We start from the raw sequence: 19,121 nt of genomic DNA, 5'->3' as shown, positions 1-19,121 counted from the left end.
ATCATTGGCAGCTCCATTTTGAGAAACGTGAATTTAGCAAAGCCAGCGGCCATAGTTAAGTGCATCCCTGGGGCCAGAGCGGGCGACATTGAGTCTTATTTGAAACTGCTGGCTAAGGATAAACGTAAATACAGTAAGATTGTTATTCACGTCGGCGGTAATGACTCCCGGTTACGCCAATCGGAGGTCACTAAGATTAACGTTGAGTCAGTGTGTACATATGCAAAAACAATGTCGGACACCGTAGTTTTCTCTGGACCCCTGCCAAATCTGACCAGTGATGACATGTATAGCCGCATGTCGTCATTCCGCCGCTGGTTGTCGAGGTGGTGTCCAGCAAACGATGTGGGCTTTGTTGATCATTGGCAGACTTTCTGGGGAAGACCTGGTCTGATCCGGAGAGACGGCATGGCTCAGGTGAGTCCTGAACCATCCCTTAGTTATGCTGCTATAGGCCTAGACTGCCGGGGGATTTCCCATGATGCACTGAGCTCCTCTCTCCTCTACTTTCTCTCCCTCTGTATGCAACCTCATCCCATTATTGCATTCATTTAGTCTATAGCAACCTCTCTCTCTCTCTCTCTCTCTCTCTCTCTCTCTCTCTCTCTCCTTCACCCCAACCGGTGGAGGCAGATGGTCGCCCACCCTGAGTCATGGTTCTGCTCGAGGTTTCTGCCTCTTAAAGGAAGTTTTTCCTTGCCTCTGTCTCCTAGTGTTCTGTAAATATCATCATAGAGTTCGGTCTAGACCTGCTCTTTATGAAAAGCGCTGTGAGATAACTGTTGTTGTGATTTGGCGCTATATAAATAAAATTGAACTGGAGGTCGCGACCTAACAACGAACCTAAACAGGGTCGTAATAAGCTGCTGCATGATCGACCTGTACGGACGTTTCTCTGCTGAAGACGGGCCGGTTCAAAGCAGAAAACTCAAGTTCCAACACTGTCTAACCACAATCTAATATTTTTATAAAGATTCAGCATGTCAGGTGTTGAGAGAGACGATAAAGTCCTGGAGTTATTTTTAAGATTTAGACAAGATCTATGCAGCATTTGATGAAGCGACAGGGACATTGATGGCAAACGGCAGCAAGTTGTGAGCTGACAGCTTCCTCTTTCCTTGGATGTAATCATCCAGACGCCTGCAGCACCGGGCGCTTCCTGCAGGCGTCGCCATTTAGAAAGCCCTTTTCAACCATTTGTCTGCAGTGAAAGTTCAGAAAGCTTTGTTTCCCCGTCACTAAGCAGGAATGTGGCCTTTTCTCTACCTGCTGCGCTCACAACAAGTGGACGGACATTTCTTTATTCATTTTTAGTCAATGTAGTACATGAACATATTCTACAATGTAAATAAACAGAAACTAGTTCAGTACACAAAACTGTCATAATCAGACAAACCACAAAAATCTTCTATTCTACTATATAATCTATTTTCAATTGTGCAAAAAGCAACCAAAGTAAACTAAAGTGCTGCTGCAGGAAGCAGACTCTCCGTGGGAGTGAAGGTCTGCAGGGTCCAGAGGATCCAAACAGCGTCCCCTCTAATCTTCATCCTCTTACTGTCAAACTTGTTTCCGGTTAGAGGATGATAAAAATGAATTCACACTGGAAGACGTTATAAACATAATGTCTCAGATTTCCACAGTTATGTAAAGTATCAGACGTTACGGCCTGAACAACCAAACCTCGAGTTTCCTCGTCCTGAAGAAGAGAAACTGAAGTCTTTCTGCATCGGTTGTTGTAATAAGGCTCCTTGTTTTTAAGCATTTAGTTTTTTTTCCCTGAATCTTTATATTTAATCGAGAAGCAAATCTCTCATAAAAATCTCAAGTTGTTCTTTCTTGTCTTACAGAAATAGTTTGTGAACAAACTTGTGGTGGTGGGGAAAAAACTGGAGGAGGAATTAAACACAAACAAATCTGTAAAAGTAAAAATAAATTAATAAAGTAGTATAGATTCTAGTGCCAAAATTCAGTCAATAATTTATAGGTTTAAAAAATAAATTAAGTCTATTGTTGCTTTTTGATTTTGGAGTTATTCTCTACATAGATAAATAAAAATGAGTGACTGCTGCCTTCTGCTGGTGATATGTGGCGTCAGCTGCTGAACACATTTATATAAAGTGCTCAAACAGAAAGACGAACTACAGAAAAAAGAAAAAAAAGGAAATACTTTTCATATTGGTCCATAAATTAGTGAACATATGAACACAAAAATAAACGACTGACAAATAACAGGAATAGCTTTGTTCCTGTCATTTATATCTTTAAGTTCAAATCACCTTCTTCGCTTTTTCAAAAACAAATGTCAAAGTGACACAAAAGGTGAGACTTTTAAACAAAACACGTAACACTACAGATCTGAAAGGCCCAGAGCTACAGATGTTTTTTTTATAGAACTCACCAGGTTTCTCACATAAGTAGGCCTAAATGACTAAAGACAACAGGCTGCATTAAATATAATTACTTAACTGACATAATAGGCCTGCTATACATTACAATGGCGAATCACATTTCGTAAATTTGAAAAAATAGACTATTATACAACTCCACAGATTTGTTTTGGAAATGCTTTGTTTTGACACAGAAAGGGTAACAGTAGATTGTGCAAGCTTAGAGTTTTTAACAGCTGAAGGAGCAGCTGGAAGGCAGGTGACGTTCTCTACACCCTTCAAATTCAGTGATTAGCTTCCTTTGGTAGCAGTGCTAGCCTAGTCTTTGATATAGAGGGCCTAAGTCCCTCCCCTTTCAGTGGACCACGATGGGACCTTATTTCCGAAAAATACTGTATGGTAGTCAATGGCAAGGGACAGCACACATTTTGATCCTGTTTGAATTGAGCCCCGAATTACACATATGTTTGTCAAGAAAGTCGCAATTTGATGTGAAACTGTTGGTGTGAAAATACATAATTACAAAGACCACAAACCCAAAAGTTACGTATGTGACGTGGTAACTGTTAATGACTGAAGCTAACGTCAAAAAACTTACATGAGAGGATGATGTGATAAAAAGGACCGAGAGTCGTTGGATTAATCACATCAGGTGAGATATATTTCTGCGTGAAATATAGCTAAGTATCTAGCTAATAGCAAGAAAACAATGAACGTTAGCTAGCGTTACAGCGCTAACATGTTGCCGACGTATATTGTGCGAGACGGGAGATGTAGTTCATTTAACGGGTTTCACACAAAACGACATGTAACTTTACTGATTTACAACAAACTGCGACTTGCAAAATTATCTTTTAAATTGACCAGCATCATGTGTGTCATTCAGGGCTCAAACAGGATAAAAAGAAATCGTCTCTCGCCGTTGACTACTGTATATATTTTTCCCGAAATAAGGGCCCATTGGCCGGAAGCAGAAGCGAGTGACCGAGGCTCTCTGTATAAACACAAGTCAGCTATAAACTATAGCTTCTAGGTGGCTCAGCTGGGGTAGAGTGACCTCTGCTGGCTGAGCTTTGTTACAAAACTATACTAATGCAAAAATATTAGAGATCCCCACAAAGCTCAGATTATAACTCGAACCCTGCTGAGACCAGTACAGAAGATTGCAGATTATAAAATAGACTAAACAACTTGGCCCCAATGTTGCATTTTCAGCACATTGTGTGATTTAGTACAGTAATATGGATAGTGTTGGTATTTTTGTGTTCATGTGCGCAGAAATGAGAGATGCCACCACCCAGTATGAAGTGGAAGAGGAGGACCTTTAGGCCACATAGTGTGCGCCCATTTTGTTCATATGTATGTTTTTCTGATGTTCCTTTGCTGCTTTTTATATATTAAACATTTCTATTCTTAATTTGTTTATTGAGGTTGTCGTCTGGCTGTTAATTTTAACTATGTAGTTGTCATGAAGAAACTTTTGGGAGGGAGGAAGCAAGAGATGGGTTATGAGACATTGACTGCTTTCAGTGTGTGTATTATACTGCTTTTCCTTACTGGTTGGCTGATTACAAAATAAGCTTACTATGTCAACATGGTTATTTACTTATTTACTAAATGTGAATTGATAGTCATTTGCTTTGTAACTACACCTAAAGTTGTTTCAGTTTAGCCTTGACTGCAAAAAACAAAAAGGACTGAGTCTCCGCAAACAGGGCAAAATTCTGTACAGTAGAAGTAAAGCAATTTAATTAATTTCAAATGCAATCAAAGGGGCATTATGGAGTTTCCAGCGGCCACTAGCGGTGCAGTTCTAAGATTGCAACCAGGCGTGTGCTCGTACGCGTGCTCGCTTGAACTCATGAGCGAGCATAATGCAAAACACAACCACTTTAATATATCAGAATCAATCCAGTGATCATCTGACTGAGATGTTGTGTAGGCCTAATCTACATTTGCTCTGCAGACACTAAATACGTTTCCAATATGCTGTTAATGTAAAGTGAAAAAGTATTTTCCTTGCCGGTGTTAAATCGGCTTGTGAGAGGGCAAAGCAGGCTGCTTTCCAACACGGCCAGCAGTTCCATGGTGTGCGCTCACTGGATTTCAGTTGTATTGGTAGAACAATAAAGTCTGAAATATTTGCCTGATTTTCTAAATGTTTGCCAGCTCATTCATATGTGTGACAATCGCCCGTCTCTTTGTAACACAAAGGAGACCAGAGCTCTCCTGCGTAACTGTGCGCACAGCCTGGATGACATAAAGCAAAATTCATATAACAGACTAGATAAGTAATGAAGGTATGAATGGAAAATGTAAAAAAGTAGATTACTGGCCCAAAGAAAATAGGCCACTGGAGTAAGAGTATAGTAGGCAACAGTTAAAATAAGGAACGTGAAAAGTTGCCTAAAACCTTTTTTATATTTTTTGTTTTTCTCATTTGCGTTACTTGTAACAGCTTACAGGATACTATCCACCCCTGCTCCTCACTGCGGCCTGCAGGTATAAGTAACAACAGCACTAGATTGTTTAAATTTTGTTTTATCTTATATGTTACAATATTTTAATACACATTTAATTATAAGTTCTGTACGTGTAGAATGAAGGGGCTACAATCTATATTTTCGTTCTAGTCGAATGATAAATAAACTACCATAAACCTTGTAAGTCAGTCACAAAATTTCACACCTTCAGCATTTTTTAAAACTAAATTACTGAAACACTCCTGACGTCACACCTGCTGTCATTTACTGGTAGAACCTTTGACATAATTGTCCTTTGATGTGTGGCAGCAAAGGACAATTACGTCATATAGGCCTATATAATATATATATATTCAAAGCACGTTGGAGCTCATTTCAGCGAAGACTCCTCTCCGAGCTACACAGAAAGATCCACTCAAGAAAACAAACAAATTTCTCACCTTTGTGAAAAAAATAGTTGAAAAACTTGACAACAATATTTGAATATAGGAAAAAAATTGCCAGCAAACATATTAATTAAACAACCAATTTCTGAAGTTCTGCCGACATGCCGGTCTTAATGTTGGGTCTGATTACTGTTGGGTCACCACAGCAGCTGGTCATCTCATCAGATCTGCACTGGGACATGATCACACCAGTTCACCCAGGGTTGACCAAGCAGAACCTGTGGGCCATGAATCACAGACGTGGTTCCACCTCCAGTCCAGATGGAGTTGGGCCATGAATCACCGACAGACGTGGTTCCACCTCCAGTCCTACGACTCATCTTCAAGGAGGCATCCAGGGGAAATGGACTCAAAATCTACATCCTGGTAGCAGCAGAGTACCAACAACCTCTGCATCAACAAAATAGTTTATTTCCCCACCCAGTTAATCCCTGGATTCTGTATCTGGATAATGGCAGCCACTCCATAGGCTTTGACTGTCTGGGTAATGAAAGTCAGCAACGGAAACAAGGGCATAATAGCACTACTTTGATTCGCAAGAGTCCTTCTGACCTTTCTCCTATGTCTCTTTACATATGAATCCCTCTATTCTCGACCCGTTCATCTCTCTATTCTCAACCCGTTCATCCCTCTATTCTCAACCTCTTCATCAGGCCTGACTAACCAGCTGAATTGCCAGCAACAGATAACTTAAAATGACAGCGTGACAGTTGAGCCGGATACTCGGCTGAAACGAGTATCCAGTACGAATAAAGCACTTTTGCCGAGTACGAGTATTAAACGAGTACGAGTCAATATCTGTGCTCGGATTGAATAAAATCCTCATTGGGTAGCTGACTGTGTCTGCGTTCTGTGATAGGCTAGTCACAGCGTCACAGCCCCTCCCCTACACACATACAGATTTATTGTGTCCTGCTCTGCTCACTCACACAGAAGAACACTGAGAAGAGAACATCTCTGTCTCTCCCTCAGTCACTCAGGTTCGCGGGTCTTTTCCGTTAACGTTTAGGGTTTCTTCAGCTCCAGGTTTGTGTTTTACTTCGGTTTGTAGTACTACTAACTTATTAACCAGTAGAGTTCTGGTAAATGTGGGGTTTGTACAGACGTGGTGCTTGGTAGAATGCGACTCTGCCTGTCGGAAATTGTTTTTCCTTTTTTAAACCGTCAGCTGGCTCTAACCAGTTTTTTTACTTCACGCACTGAGTGACTTTCTTGCTGTATTTTATAAAAACAATAAAGGTAGTTGTGGTATAAATAAAAATATTACAAATGAAGCTATACACACACACAAACATGAGCTGTATGAAAATATCAGCCTTATTCTTTCAGCTCGGCTGTGTGTCGGCGTTTCCACGTTAAAAGACTCGGGCTGTTCTCCCTCACTTTAAAAAAACTTGCCACTTCAAAAATGAGATTAATTTATTTAACACACTCCAAACATTGTTCTAAATTAACTTCATAAAGCAATGAAACAAAAACTCCATTCATGCCATAAAATGTGCTCAAATAATGTTTGAAAGACTGAATCTCAACATTTAGGTTGCTGAAAACTCACCGTCCCACCTTTTGCACCCACATCGCAAAAGGTGGGACGGAACATGACTACAGTCTCTGTAGTAGACCTTAGAAAGCTATACTAACCTAAATACACTGCTCAAAAAAATAAAGGGAACACTAAAATAACACATCCTTGATCTGAATGAATGAAATAATCTCATTAAATACTCCTTTCTTTACATAGTTGAATGTGCTGACAACAAAATCACACAAAAATTATCAATGGAAATCAAATTTATCAACCCATGAAGGTCTGGATTTGGAGTCGCACTCAAAATTAAAGTGGAAAACCACACTGATGAGGATGATGTTACGTTAGTTGGTGAAGTTATGGGACTTGGCTAACTAGCTAACGGCAGGCTGTTGGTTAGCCAGTTTCTGCACAGTTTTAACGGTAACTTAGTTCATAATGTTAACATTTCTGGGCTGCGATAATGTTATTCTTTATTAAATGTCACAAAAAATGTAATGTAAAAATAACACAAAATATCAACACAATTATCAGTGAAAGTAAAGTAAAAACCCTTTTCAGGGGCTACTGCTTCATCACTTTGAAGGACAATGAAACATATTGCTTTTCTGCATACACGATGTTACTGTGTGCTGTATTCAGACTGACCCAGTTTCCGATCACTCACTGCTGAGGTCCTAATGAGACACACCTGTTCTGACTATCAGTAAACGAGCAGATGACACGAAGCACCATCACACAGACTTTTACAGAGGAAATTTTTAAAAAAACTACAAAACCTAAACAAACCTGTGGTCTGTTTCTGTCCGATAAACTCCCACATTAAAACACAAACATAACATTGGGAAATGGTGTCCGGTGATTTCCTACACAATTTTAATATTTTAAATGCCCGGCTGGGGTCATAGAAGGGGAAAAAATCTATTGTATACAAAATTTACTAACTTGTGGTCTCAATTTGAGTACATTTATTTGCATGAATTACCCTTAGGTGCTGGTCATATAATTAGAATATCATCAAAAAGTTGATTTATTTCAGTAATTCCATTCAAAAAGTGAAACTTGTGTAATGTAAACATTCATTCCACACAGACTGATATATTTCAAGTGTTCGTTCCTTTTAATTTTGATGATTATAACTGACAACTAATGAAAACCCCAAAATCAGTATCTCAGAAAATTAGAATATTGTGAAAAGGTTCAATATTGAAGACACCTGGTGCCACACTCTAATCAGCTAATTGACTCAAAACACCTGCAAAGGCCTTTAAATTGTCTCTCAGTCTAGTTCTGTAGGCTACACAATCATGGCGAAGACTGCTGACTTGACAGCTGTCCAAAAGACGACCATTGACACCTTGCACAAGGAGGGCAAGACACAAAAGGTCATTGCTAAAGAGGCTGGCTGTTCACAGAGCTCTGTGTCCAAGCACATTAATAGAGAGGCGAAGGGAAGGAAAAGATGTGGTAGAAAAAAGTGTACAAGCAATAGGGATAACCGCACCCTGGAGAGGATTGTGAAACAATCAACACAGTAATAGAGCACTTCATGCTTCCTGCTGCTGACCAACTTTATGGAGATGCAGATTTCATTTTCCAACAGGACTTGGCACCTGCACACAGTGCCAAAGCTACCAGTACCTGGTTTAAGGACCGTGGTATCCCTGTTCTTAATTGGCCAGCAAACTCGCCTGACCTTAACCCTGTAGAAAATCTTATTGTGAGGGGTATTGTGAAGAGGAAGATTCGATATGCCAGACCCAACAATGCAGAAGAACTGAAGGCCACTATCAGAGCAACCTGGGCTCTCATAACAACTGAGCAGTGCCACAGACTGATCGACTCCATGCCACGCCGCATTGCTGCAGTAATTCAGGCAAAAGGAGCCCCACCTAAGTGTTGAGTGCTGTACATGCTCATGCTTTTCATGGTCATACTTTTCAGTTGGCCAACATTTCTAAAAATCCTTTTTTTGTATTGGTCTTAAGTAATATTCTAATTTTCGGAGATACTGAATTTGGGATTTTCCTTAGTTGTCATTTTTAATCATCACAATTAAATGAAATAAACATTTGAAATATATCAGTCTGTGTGTAATGAATGAATATAATATCCAAGTTTCACTTTTTGAATGGAATTACTGAAATAAATCAAATGACCAGCACCTGTATTTTAAAACTTTGATGTATTTGGCTCCTCTGAAATACATGAATACTAAAACTTTTTTTTACCAACATTAGTTTCAGTAAACAGTACTGGTGTACATGACAGACAAACAATTACTATAATATTATTACAGGTTGTATTGTATTTACAGTAGATGTATGATGATAATGCTAACGGTAACATTTTCATTGATTCTTGTCTCTATCCACTGTTTATTCAGTCAACTGTATGACTCTGTTCCTCAACCTGCTGGCGTGTTTGGCTTACTTCACCACTGATGCGTCCTATGGTGTGGATTTTGGCCTCTCCATCCTCTGGCTCATCCTCTTCGCTCCCTGCTCCTTGCTCTGCTGGTACCGGCCCGTCTACAAGGCCTTCAAGTGAGTCTCCTCCTCCTAATGCCCTGAAGAAAAAGTTGTCACTTTTATTTTGAAATTATCAGCGAACATTTTGAGTGAAATGCATGTCTTTTCTCATTTTTAGGACTGACAGCTCCTTCAGCTTCTTCTTTTTCTTCTTTGTGTTTTTCTGCCAAGTGGTAGTCTTCATCATCCAGTCTGTAGGAATCCCCAGGTGGGGGAACAGGTGAGTCACACTTTGAGTCATTTTGACACATTTGTGGGCGGGGGGGGTTAAATAAATTGGTTCGGATCGTGTCTTCAGTGATCATTGAAGTATCAAAAATGTGCTCAGAAATATGGGCGTGGTAGGTACATTTTGGTCAAATATATGGTACATTGAAGTGTAGCATGGGCCCCAAGTTCAGGCAGCACGTGTCTGAAAAATGTCTAAATATAATTCCCATTAATTTAATTTGTAGATTTGGCCACAAAATCATGATAAACTTTGTACGATTGTAACTAACAGTGGTTTGAAATTTTTAAAAAATCAAACAATGTTATGACATAAAGACCTTACAGAATGTTATTGCACAAATCTTAGTGTGAAAAATTAACAATCAAAATAAAACATGACTATGAACTGTGAATTTATTCACACTTAAATTGGTGCCGTTTTCATTAAATAATAGCTAATCTGAACCTGTGAATAACAAATTAACTTGATTAATTGGTGAATTCACCATTCCTCCGGATTGATGTAAAAAAGTTTTCCGTACATGTGATTTCTTACCTTTAGTATCAGAAGATCTACCAATCAGCTGACCTATCAGCTGCTGTCCTCCCCCCTTCTCATTTACTGCATTCTTTCATCTCTTCTGACAGAGATTTTCCATCCTTCAGCCTCTAGCCTGCTGCCTCTCTGTCTGCTGGTAACTCTGTAAGTTTCTGCTGCTCACTGTCTCTGCTACGTTCTGCCAACACTCACTCTCTTTCTTGCTTTGTCTAGAGATGTGCCGGTATACCAGTCTGACTATATACCGTGGTGAAAGATTCTGATGGTAACAATACTGCCAGCAATTTGTAATACCCTGATTAACAATGTTTTCAGAGGTCACCATGAGCACAGCACAGTGCTCCTGTTCTCATTAGCGGTTTGATTTGATTGATCGATTGATTGGCATAAATGCATAACAACAATATTGCCAAAGCCACATATAAATTACATTAGAACAATTAGTTTCATACATTTCAAACAATTAATTTGTGTGTGTGTGTGTGTGTGTGTGTGTGTGTGTGTGTGTTATTATAATAATGTATTAAAAATTAAAACAAAATAAATGGCCTGCGACCCTGTATGCAGGAGAAGCGGTTGACGATGGATGAATGGATAAAATAAATAGATAAAACCGAGATGACTCCCTATGTTTAACCACAAGGGAGCGCCATTCTACTTGGGGGACCACACTACTCTGGCCATGACTTGCTACGCTAACATTAGCTAGTTGATCTTTGGTTTATGGGTACAGAGTTGTAACGTTTTGGTATTAGCTCGTAGTAATGCGGGCATGGTGTGCAGACGGTGGGTGGTGGTAGTGGCCTGCGAGAGAAGGTTTTGCTAGAATTCTGCCTTCTTAAAAATGAACTACAGTATGAACACCCAGCAGGTAACACTTACTTTAAAGTTCTTGCACTCCACAAACTCTTATTGACTGGTGCGTCCGACCATAAACTACATTCTGCTTATGCCGGTTAATTAACTCTTATGAGAAAAGAGAGCTTTCGCTGTTAAAGCGCCCCTTCTTTTGAATACTCTCCCTATGCAAATTGAGGAGGCAGGCTCTATTAAACCCATCTTGTCCATTATGATCTGGCCTCTCCTAGTTTCACTTGTTTATCACAGTTGTGGTATTGCTGCCACAGTATATGAACTTTTTCAAATGTCCTAACCTCAGTCTATACGTTGTTGTTGTGTGCAGAGACTCAGATTTGCACTTTAAATAAACTGAAGATGGAAGAGCCCTTTGATTTCAAAATGGCACTTTCCAGAATGACTCTTGTCCAAGTGGCTCTTCATTTCCCTTTTCCATTTCATCATGGCCAACAGACACAGTCAAGGGGACTCTTGTTTTGTAGCTCTCCCAATGCAGATGAGAAGCAAATCAGCCCAATTATAACAAATTCTGAAAACAACAAAGGCACTTTAGAATTTAATATGAAAATATGCCCACACTTTGAAATGTGTTTTATTTGATCTTTTAGAGCACACATTCATCTTGTAATAATACCACTTGTATTATGTTCATTATAATGACATGAATGATTAAAGAAAAGTAAAATATGATTGGTAACCTACATTCTGCTTCTTCTCGTATCTTCTCAGCTTTTCATGGTGCTTCATCAGCACATTCTTCTTCTCTCCCTAAATATAACCCAACTCTCGTTTACAATCTGTGTGTGTACTGAATTTACTTGTATACAAATGTTTTATTGAAGTTGTTTGTTAGATCACCTGAAACTTAATGATGTTTGTTGACTACAGTGGTTGGATCGCTGCCTTCACCGTCATCAGAACAAACAAGGCAGTAGGAGCCATCATGATCATAGTGGCCATCCTCTTCACCATCTGCGCTGTGCTGTCTGTCATCCTGCTCAAGATGGTGAGAGTCACTTTTCTTAATATTTGTAGGTTAGCAGCTTTGCCCTTTGAGTAATCTGTGCTTTTACTTGTGAGGGGGAATTAAATTTGGAATTGTGACGCCAGCAGGTCTTTAGATGTGGCTAAAGATGTGAGCATAGACGTGAGGCTTCGATGAGAAGTTTCAAGGTCCAAAAATCCCAGCCGCAGGCATATAAATTGTTGAGTTTCTAATATCAGTTAACATCACTGTACGTTTGCCCACTGACAAAGAAAGAGTGTGCTCCTAACCTCAGCTCGTTACCTGTATAAAAGACAGGTTCTGATTGAGAGGGGATCAGATACTTATTTCACTCACTAAAATGAAATAAAATTTTATATATAAATAATAAAATAATATATAAATAATAAAATAATATAATATAATATAATAAAATAAAATTTTTGACAGACATTTATCTAGATTTTTTTTCTTATTCTGTCTCTCACTGTTCAAATATATCTAACACAAATTATAGACTGATAATTTCTTTGTCAGTGGGCAAACGTACAAAATCAGCAGGGGATCAAATAATTTTTCCCCCCGCTGTAAGTCATGGTCATTATGTGCTACGGCTAGTAAATGTACACTTAATGTAGCTTTGAACTGTTTGTTGCTGTTAAAACAAATGCAGAAGTTGATCATGGGTGAATGAAACTGTATTGTTGTGCTGTATGTCAAATTGCCTCACCACTGTGGCCCAGGCAAGCCATTTGCTCACAATCACTTTCTCTTCAGGTCCACAGCATGTACCGCCGGACTGGAGCCAGTTTCCAGAAGGCCCAGCAGGAATTCTCACAGGGCGTCTTCACCAATAAAACGTTCCAAACAGCTGCAGCTGGTGCAGCATCCTCCGCTGCCCAGGGAGCCTTCCGGGGAAACAACTAAGGGTAGACTGAGCTAAGCTAAGCTCCATTTAACAGGTCAAGGTCTATATGTTATCAGGTCTAGATGATTAAGTTCATTGAGGTTGAAGGTTCATTGAGAACTTGTTGGTTGGCACCAAAGTTGCATTAAGTTATTGTGACTCTGGAAACAACTCCTGCATTTTGGAGCCAGCAGCTGTAAGTTATAATCTATCCTTATAATATATAGACCTTGAGCTAGGCTACATTATTAGCCTCCCTCCTTTCACCCCTACTGTCAATGCACATGCAATTCCCCACATTAACTTTGCTTTTCACATTCAGCATGTCTCCTGCAGAGTCGTCTGGCTCTGTTTGGATATAAAAAGCAGTCGAGGGGAAAGTCTCACAACAAGTGCATTCTGGGGTGGAAAGCATGAATGAAGTTGACTGATTGCTATTTCATTGTGTCCTGGCTTTGTATATTTTGTTTGCACTTTTGGCTCTTCAGTGTGTGTGTGTGCGTGTGTGTGTATGCATGCGTGTGTGTGTATATGCATGCATGTGCGTGTGTGTGCGTGCATGTGTACTGGCATGCTGATCACGTGTACTCATTTGGGTGCAGTACGCTTTTTTTTTCTCCACACCAATGGTGGGTCCTGTAATAAATGACATACAGTGTTTCTGTTTGGCATTGATTGGCATTTCTTCTGTGTCAAAAGCATTTCTTCTAAGTTTTATTTTTTTGGAAAACCATCTCTTTTTGTGTGGTGCAAATTTAAGTCTAATAAGGAAGAAAAGCAACTGTAATAAATAATTTAGTTAATTGTCTGGCATTAGATTTTGCTCTTACTGTAAGTAATGATTTAAATCTGTGGTCAATTATTCAAGGAAAGGAAAAACAATAAGAATTCTCAGACTAACCCCCACATCACCTTCAGATTGTGATGCTATGTTTTTAAAACATTTGCTTTTGACTTTTGTCTGGAACCAAAGTTTTGGTAAGCTCTTTCTGAATAACCTGTGATGTCAGAAAATGGAAAATGTATATTTTGGTATTTGGTATCCAGATGATGGGTTCTGCATAAAGATCACATCCACAGAGGAAATCAAAGGGTTTTGCTTCAGTTTATTTCATAAACATTTAAGAATACAGAGAGAATGCAATTTCATTTGACTTTCACTGTCATCATTAGAATATTTATGAAACAGCTTTAACTACATCTTTGATCACTGCCGTGTTCAAGTGTTATTTCTAAGGAAACCAAAGCAATACTGACTGTAAAAATGGAAAAAATGATGTGCTAATAAAATAAATAACCCAAGTAGATTGACAGCGGTTCAAACAGTAAATGCAGGTGAAGGAATGGTTTATTTTTTTTATGAAGATTAACTGTAGAAATGTAAGTGTACTCAGCCAGTGTAAATCTTGCAGAATAATCAGAAAAGATCTCAGAGTCTCAGATTTCACGGCTCTCTAATGAGGTGTGATGGTCACAGGTAGACAAGAGAATCCCAGATTTCCCTGATGTGTATCTCATTTGTAATTTCTACTAAACTTGCCATAACACTTACCTTCTAAAGCATCACCAGTATGCAGTGAAGGTATTACAGTTTCATCTTTTCTCATTGATGGGTTAATTCTCCTTCCTGTACCTCTCTACCACCAAGCTCTAAATTATTTGTTTATGGATGTATATTTTCTATTTGTGATTTCTTATATTGAAACATGTATGTGTGTTTATCTGATGTTTTAAAGCATCAGTTTGGATGTAACATGTTAGCATTCCTAAAGAACAACTGCAAACCATAATTTGTGTGATGTTCTTGCAACAGGTTCGATCTTACATCCATTGTAAAACACACAATTTGTATTCATTGACACATCTCTGTATGCATTGTTTTGGGAGAAAGTAATTCAGAGCCTTTTGTATTTCAATATTGAATATAGCGTCTAATAAAATGCTTTGCTGTCATTTAAAGCTGTAATGTTTTCTTCCTCATAGTTTTTGATGATGTTATGAAAGTTTTACTAAAATTCTGAACATATACACATAATTTAACTTTAGTTGGTGAACCCTTGTTTGTCATTTGTGCACAGGTGATATCATAATTAATCTGTTCTCATAAACATCCACTCTGTTTACCTTGAATTAAAAGAGTTGATTCAAGTTACTTGAATGTGATAGTATTACAACTATAAAGGCACATTTTCTGTTGAATCACGTCATGAAACTGGGTTAAAGGATCAGTAGGTAACTTACAAAAATAACCTGCTGTATTTTCTGAAACGGTCATTAGAACCTGACAGTAGTAAAAGACAGATAATCTGTGAAAAAATCTGGATTTTTAAGCGCTTGTCAACTAAATCTGTGAGGGTCCAAGGCTTGGGCTTTAAGGTGGGATTGGGCTAATATCTTCGACAAGTGACTTAGTGGTCATCCACTTTTGCAGGTCATCCGGCTCCGTCTGCAGCCTTACAAACTTGTGGGTTTGGTGGGCAGGGCTTAGCAGAGTGATACGAGCAGCAGAGGGAGACGCAAAAGGTTTTGCATTGTGTGTTCAATTGTTGCCTACTGCAGCTTTAAAACCCACTCACAAACTCATATTTCAATATAACAGGCCAGGGGCGTTGCTAGACATAAAGCTCTACTGGGGCACAGAACCCCTCATTCCCCATGTAAATTTTAGATTTTCATATATTTTTGATTGCAGTGTATGAAACGTGTTAGTATGTGCCTCACCAGCTTCCCTTGCTTAGCCCATTAATATTGCCGCTGTCATGTCAGAAAGGGCTTTGACCAGAGCGTAAGCGCACGCACACCTAAGAAAATTTCTGCTATGAGGCCCTCATACCTGACTTGTGAGCCATGTAAACAATTTGCCATTGCTGCACAGTTACACTGCAGTGCTCTCACTACTGCCGCTCCTTTGAAACAGTCTGTCTCTGTAATAAGCCTGAATGGAAATCTTTTCTAGAAAATAAGACTGCTGATTTGAATGGAGTTGCAGCATCTAATCTACTGACAGACTTTAGCATAGCCCCTGTAAATCATAAATATCAATACTTGCAAGATATTGTTATTAGCTGCTTCCACCTCATTCAAACTGACTCCCCAGGTTTCCTTTAATATATTTTCAAAAGGAAAATACTATTTATACTATGACATGACTGAGTATGTTTATTATTTACTGAAAGATGGACATCCATATTGCCCAGTCTGCCCTGCTAATCAACATTGTAATAGTCAATGTGAATCCACTGTTTTCCACCTTGCATTAGTCCAGAGTTGTGACTAAACCTTCACTGAGAGACAGATAATTATTGTCTCGTTTTAAAATGATGTGGGCCTATGAGGAGTGCCATCACACCTGTGTGCTGTCTGGACTGGTCCCACTAATGTTGCTGCTGGAATGCAATAAAGTCCGGCTGCAGACTGTTGCACCGCTCAGCCAGATGCATAAATTTCATTTTGTACACGCGCACATCCGTTTGAGCCATGGTATGAGCGCATGTTCACGCGCGATGTAGTTTTGTGGCAAGAAACCAAGACCAAAACAGACCGAGAAGCACTGCTCAACTGGGTTAGAAAGACAGACAGACAGCGATTCACTGCAGCTACATATGCTGCTCAGACTTTGAGAGGAGAGAACACAAGTCATTGAGGTTTTTCTCTTCTTATGCACAGGATAGTCCCTCTTAGTCCTCTCATCAACGTTGTAACACTAGCTTTCAACACTGACTCATTGTTTGCGACGTTTCATATGGTAACAAAGTGCAGTTTCACATCAACCAATAGTTTTATTTTGAAATTGTAACCAGACATTGCATAAATATTATTGCAAACTTGACCAGACATTGCAGATGTTGCCAATTATTGCTAGCTTGAACGCAGAGCCCCACACGTCCGACGCCACGGGTTCTCAACAATTTCACTGGGGCACAGCACATGGATGCAGGGGCACGTGCCCCTGTAAAAAGGGTCTAGAGACGCCTGTGTAACAGTATCAAAGATTCTCCACAATGAGGAGCTGTTTGGTCACTGTCAGGTCATCATACCAACCTGCACCATCTACAGGAATAGTTCCCAACCTGTGTGTTGAGCCCAAAACAATGGGGCGTAAATTAAACCTGAAGGGGCACAAAATGACTAACAGGGAAAGCAGAAAAGAAAGAGGAAACTCCTGCCCTTACCCAGAACACTTTAATTCAATTAAACAATAGCTAATCATACTGTAGACAGCATACTCATCAATAGCCGAAGGCCATTTTCTCATCTTTGATAGGAAGTCTGACACTTTTGTCTGTTTCCTCCTCCTCTCTATTTTAGGAAGGACAGAAGAGACTGGACACAAAGCAGAGGAGAGAGGGAGACCTTTGTGACCACTCTGTGTCTGCAGTGACCCAGGCAGTCTGTGGGGAATCACCCAAAATGCTGCTTCTTCTGTCTGTCTGGCTGTCACTCTGCCGGTGTTTCTTTCTCCAGGCTCTGTCTGTCACTCTGTCTGGAGCTCAGAATAACTGCAGCCACTTCCCATCAAACACAGCCATCAGCAACTGGGCCAGACAGGCCAGCAACCTGGGCAGACAGTTTCTTCTCTGCACCTTTAAAAACGTCAGGGACAGTAACATGTTGAAAGAGACAGAATGAGCAGTCAGAGATTTTTTGTTAGTTGGTTAATTTTTTTTATACTTATGACCCAAATGTGCTATATTATTAGTTTATATTTTTAAACTAAAGTTTCCCTTTAATAATATATAGTAAAAAGTGAATGCTACACAAAAATGTTTTGCTGAGATAGTTCAAGTAATGACAGGGAAAGATCACATCCCAGTGGTTTATCTTGATCGTACTACACTAATTACCTAACGATCTAATTTATAACACCTGGGTTTCCCAACAAACCAGAACCCACCAAAACCCTTCCTGATCCCTCTTTCCACACTCACACTCTTTCTATGGAATAAATATGATCAGTAAACCTCAAACCATACTATTTAATTTTGCAGTGTTCAGCACTCCCGCTAGGATGGGATGGCCCATAAAGGTACAACTCCACATCCTGCAAACTGCTCGTTTTGTAGATCTGCTTTATAGTATGCGAATGATGACACTATTATTACTGCCAGCCAAAGTTAAACAATTAAATTTCTTCTTGCCTAGTAAATGGGATCAACAGGTAAGTTTGTTTCCAGACCCTTGCACTAGATAAAAATGACCTAAAGACAATCATTAAGTTTCTCAGAGAGGCCTTCAAATCGTCCAAAGTCATTTTAAAATCAGTTAAAGGCACATCTTGTATTTCATTTATTAAAAGCATAGTGTGTCAACCCCTCCCAGCCACTAGGTGTGCAGTGTCCATTTCTTGTCTTGCAGGATGTGGGTCTAGGAGAAGGTCATCAGCTGTATGAGCTACACCTGGGCCCTGTGTGGTAGGGAGCTAAAAAGCTCTCCACCTTTATCGCGGGTTTAGCTGCTGTTTGTTTTTTGTGTTGTGATTGACATTTCCACACACACACGTATACTAACATGACTGATACTGATTTCCATGTTATTATCTTTAATATCATTTTGTAAAATAAATTGTTATGTTATTGTTAAGATAACTCTGATCTGTTCCTGTTTCATCTTGATCTTTAAGTGTATACACACACTTTTAAGGCATTTCTAATAGATGTTTTATTCTGTGGTATACATGTAACACCTCACATTTTAATAGTGTATGCACTAGATGTGATTTAAATCGGGTTTTTTTGTTCATATAGCTTTGAGTGTTAAATATTTTGAGTATAGAAAGGTAAGAAACCAGTATTTTAGGTCAGAGGGACACTGTATGAGTGATTTGGCCCAACAATGTGCTTTAACATAAGTGGTCCAGCAGATGGCGAGGTAGACTCCAATTTATAGTTCCCAATATCTTGATACAGTAATCTTGACAACATGGTAGTGGGATCAAAATCTGCTTCTTGTTTGAAAAACTGACTCTAAATCAGTGGGATTCATCTGACTGGAGTAAAGGTAATTGGGTTTTAGTTGTTTAGAAAATTAAAAGTTAAATCTTGGGAGCATCCTCTGGAACATCTTATCTAATATACAGATATTAGATATCTAATATCTATATATTACGTTATAAATATCTAATCTATATATTACGTTATAAATATCTAATATCTATATCTAAAATCTATTTTTGTAAAGTCATGTTGTTCTTAAAATTAAAGGAAGGATATCTTTTTAAAATGAGT

General features: G+C 39.1%; 1 protein-coding gene across 1 annotated transcript in view; it reads left to right on the top strand.

Moving 5' to 3' along the window:
- scamp2 (secretory carrier membrane protein 2) overlaps positions 1-14,850 on the top strand; it is a 24,650-nt gene extending 9,800 nt beyond the window's left edge. Inside the window, exons 6-9 of the mRNA XM_046037760.1 lie at positions 9,234-9,393; positions 9,497-9,598; positions 11,894-12,011; positions 12,768-14,850. Coding sequence (XP_045893716.1) covers positions 9,234-9,393; positions 9,497-9,598; positions 11,894-12,011; positions 12,768-12,917 — 530 coding nt within the window. The 3' untranslated portion in view covers positions 12,918-14,850. The remainder of the gene's footprint in view (positions 1-9,233; positions 9,394-9,496; positions 9,599-11,893; positions 12,012-12,767) is intronic.
- The last annotated feature ends 4,271 nt before the right edge of the window (positions 14,851-19,121 follow it).

This window comes from Micropterus dolomieu, linkage group LG22 (genome assembly GCF_021292245.1).
Source record: "Micropterus dolomieu isolate WLL.071019.BEF.003 ecotype Adirondacks linkage group LG22, ASM2129224v1, whole genome shotgun sequence".
Classification (NCBI taxonomy): domain Eukaryota; kingdom Metazoa; phylum Chordata; class Actinopteri; order Centrarchiformes; family Centrarchidae; genus Micropterus; species Micropterus dolomieu.
The sequence above is the reverse complement of the archived record's forward strand: the minus strand, read 5'-3'. Positions and strand labels throughout refer to the sequence as shown.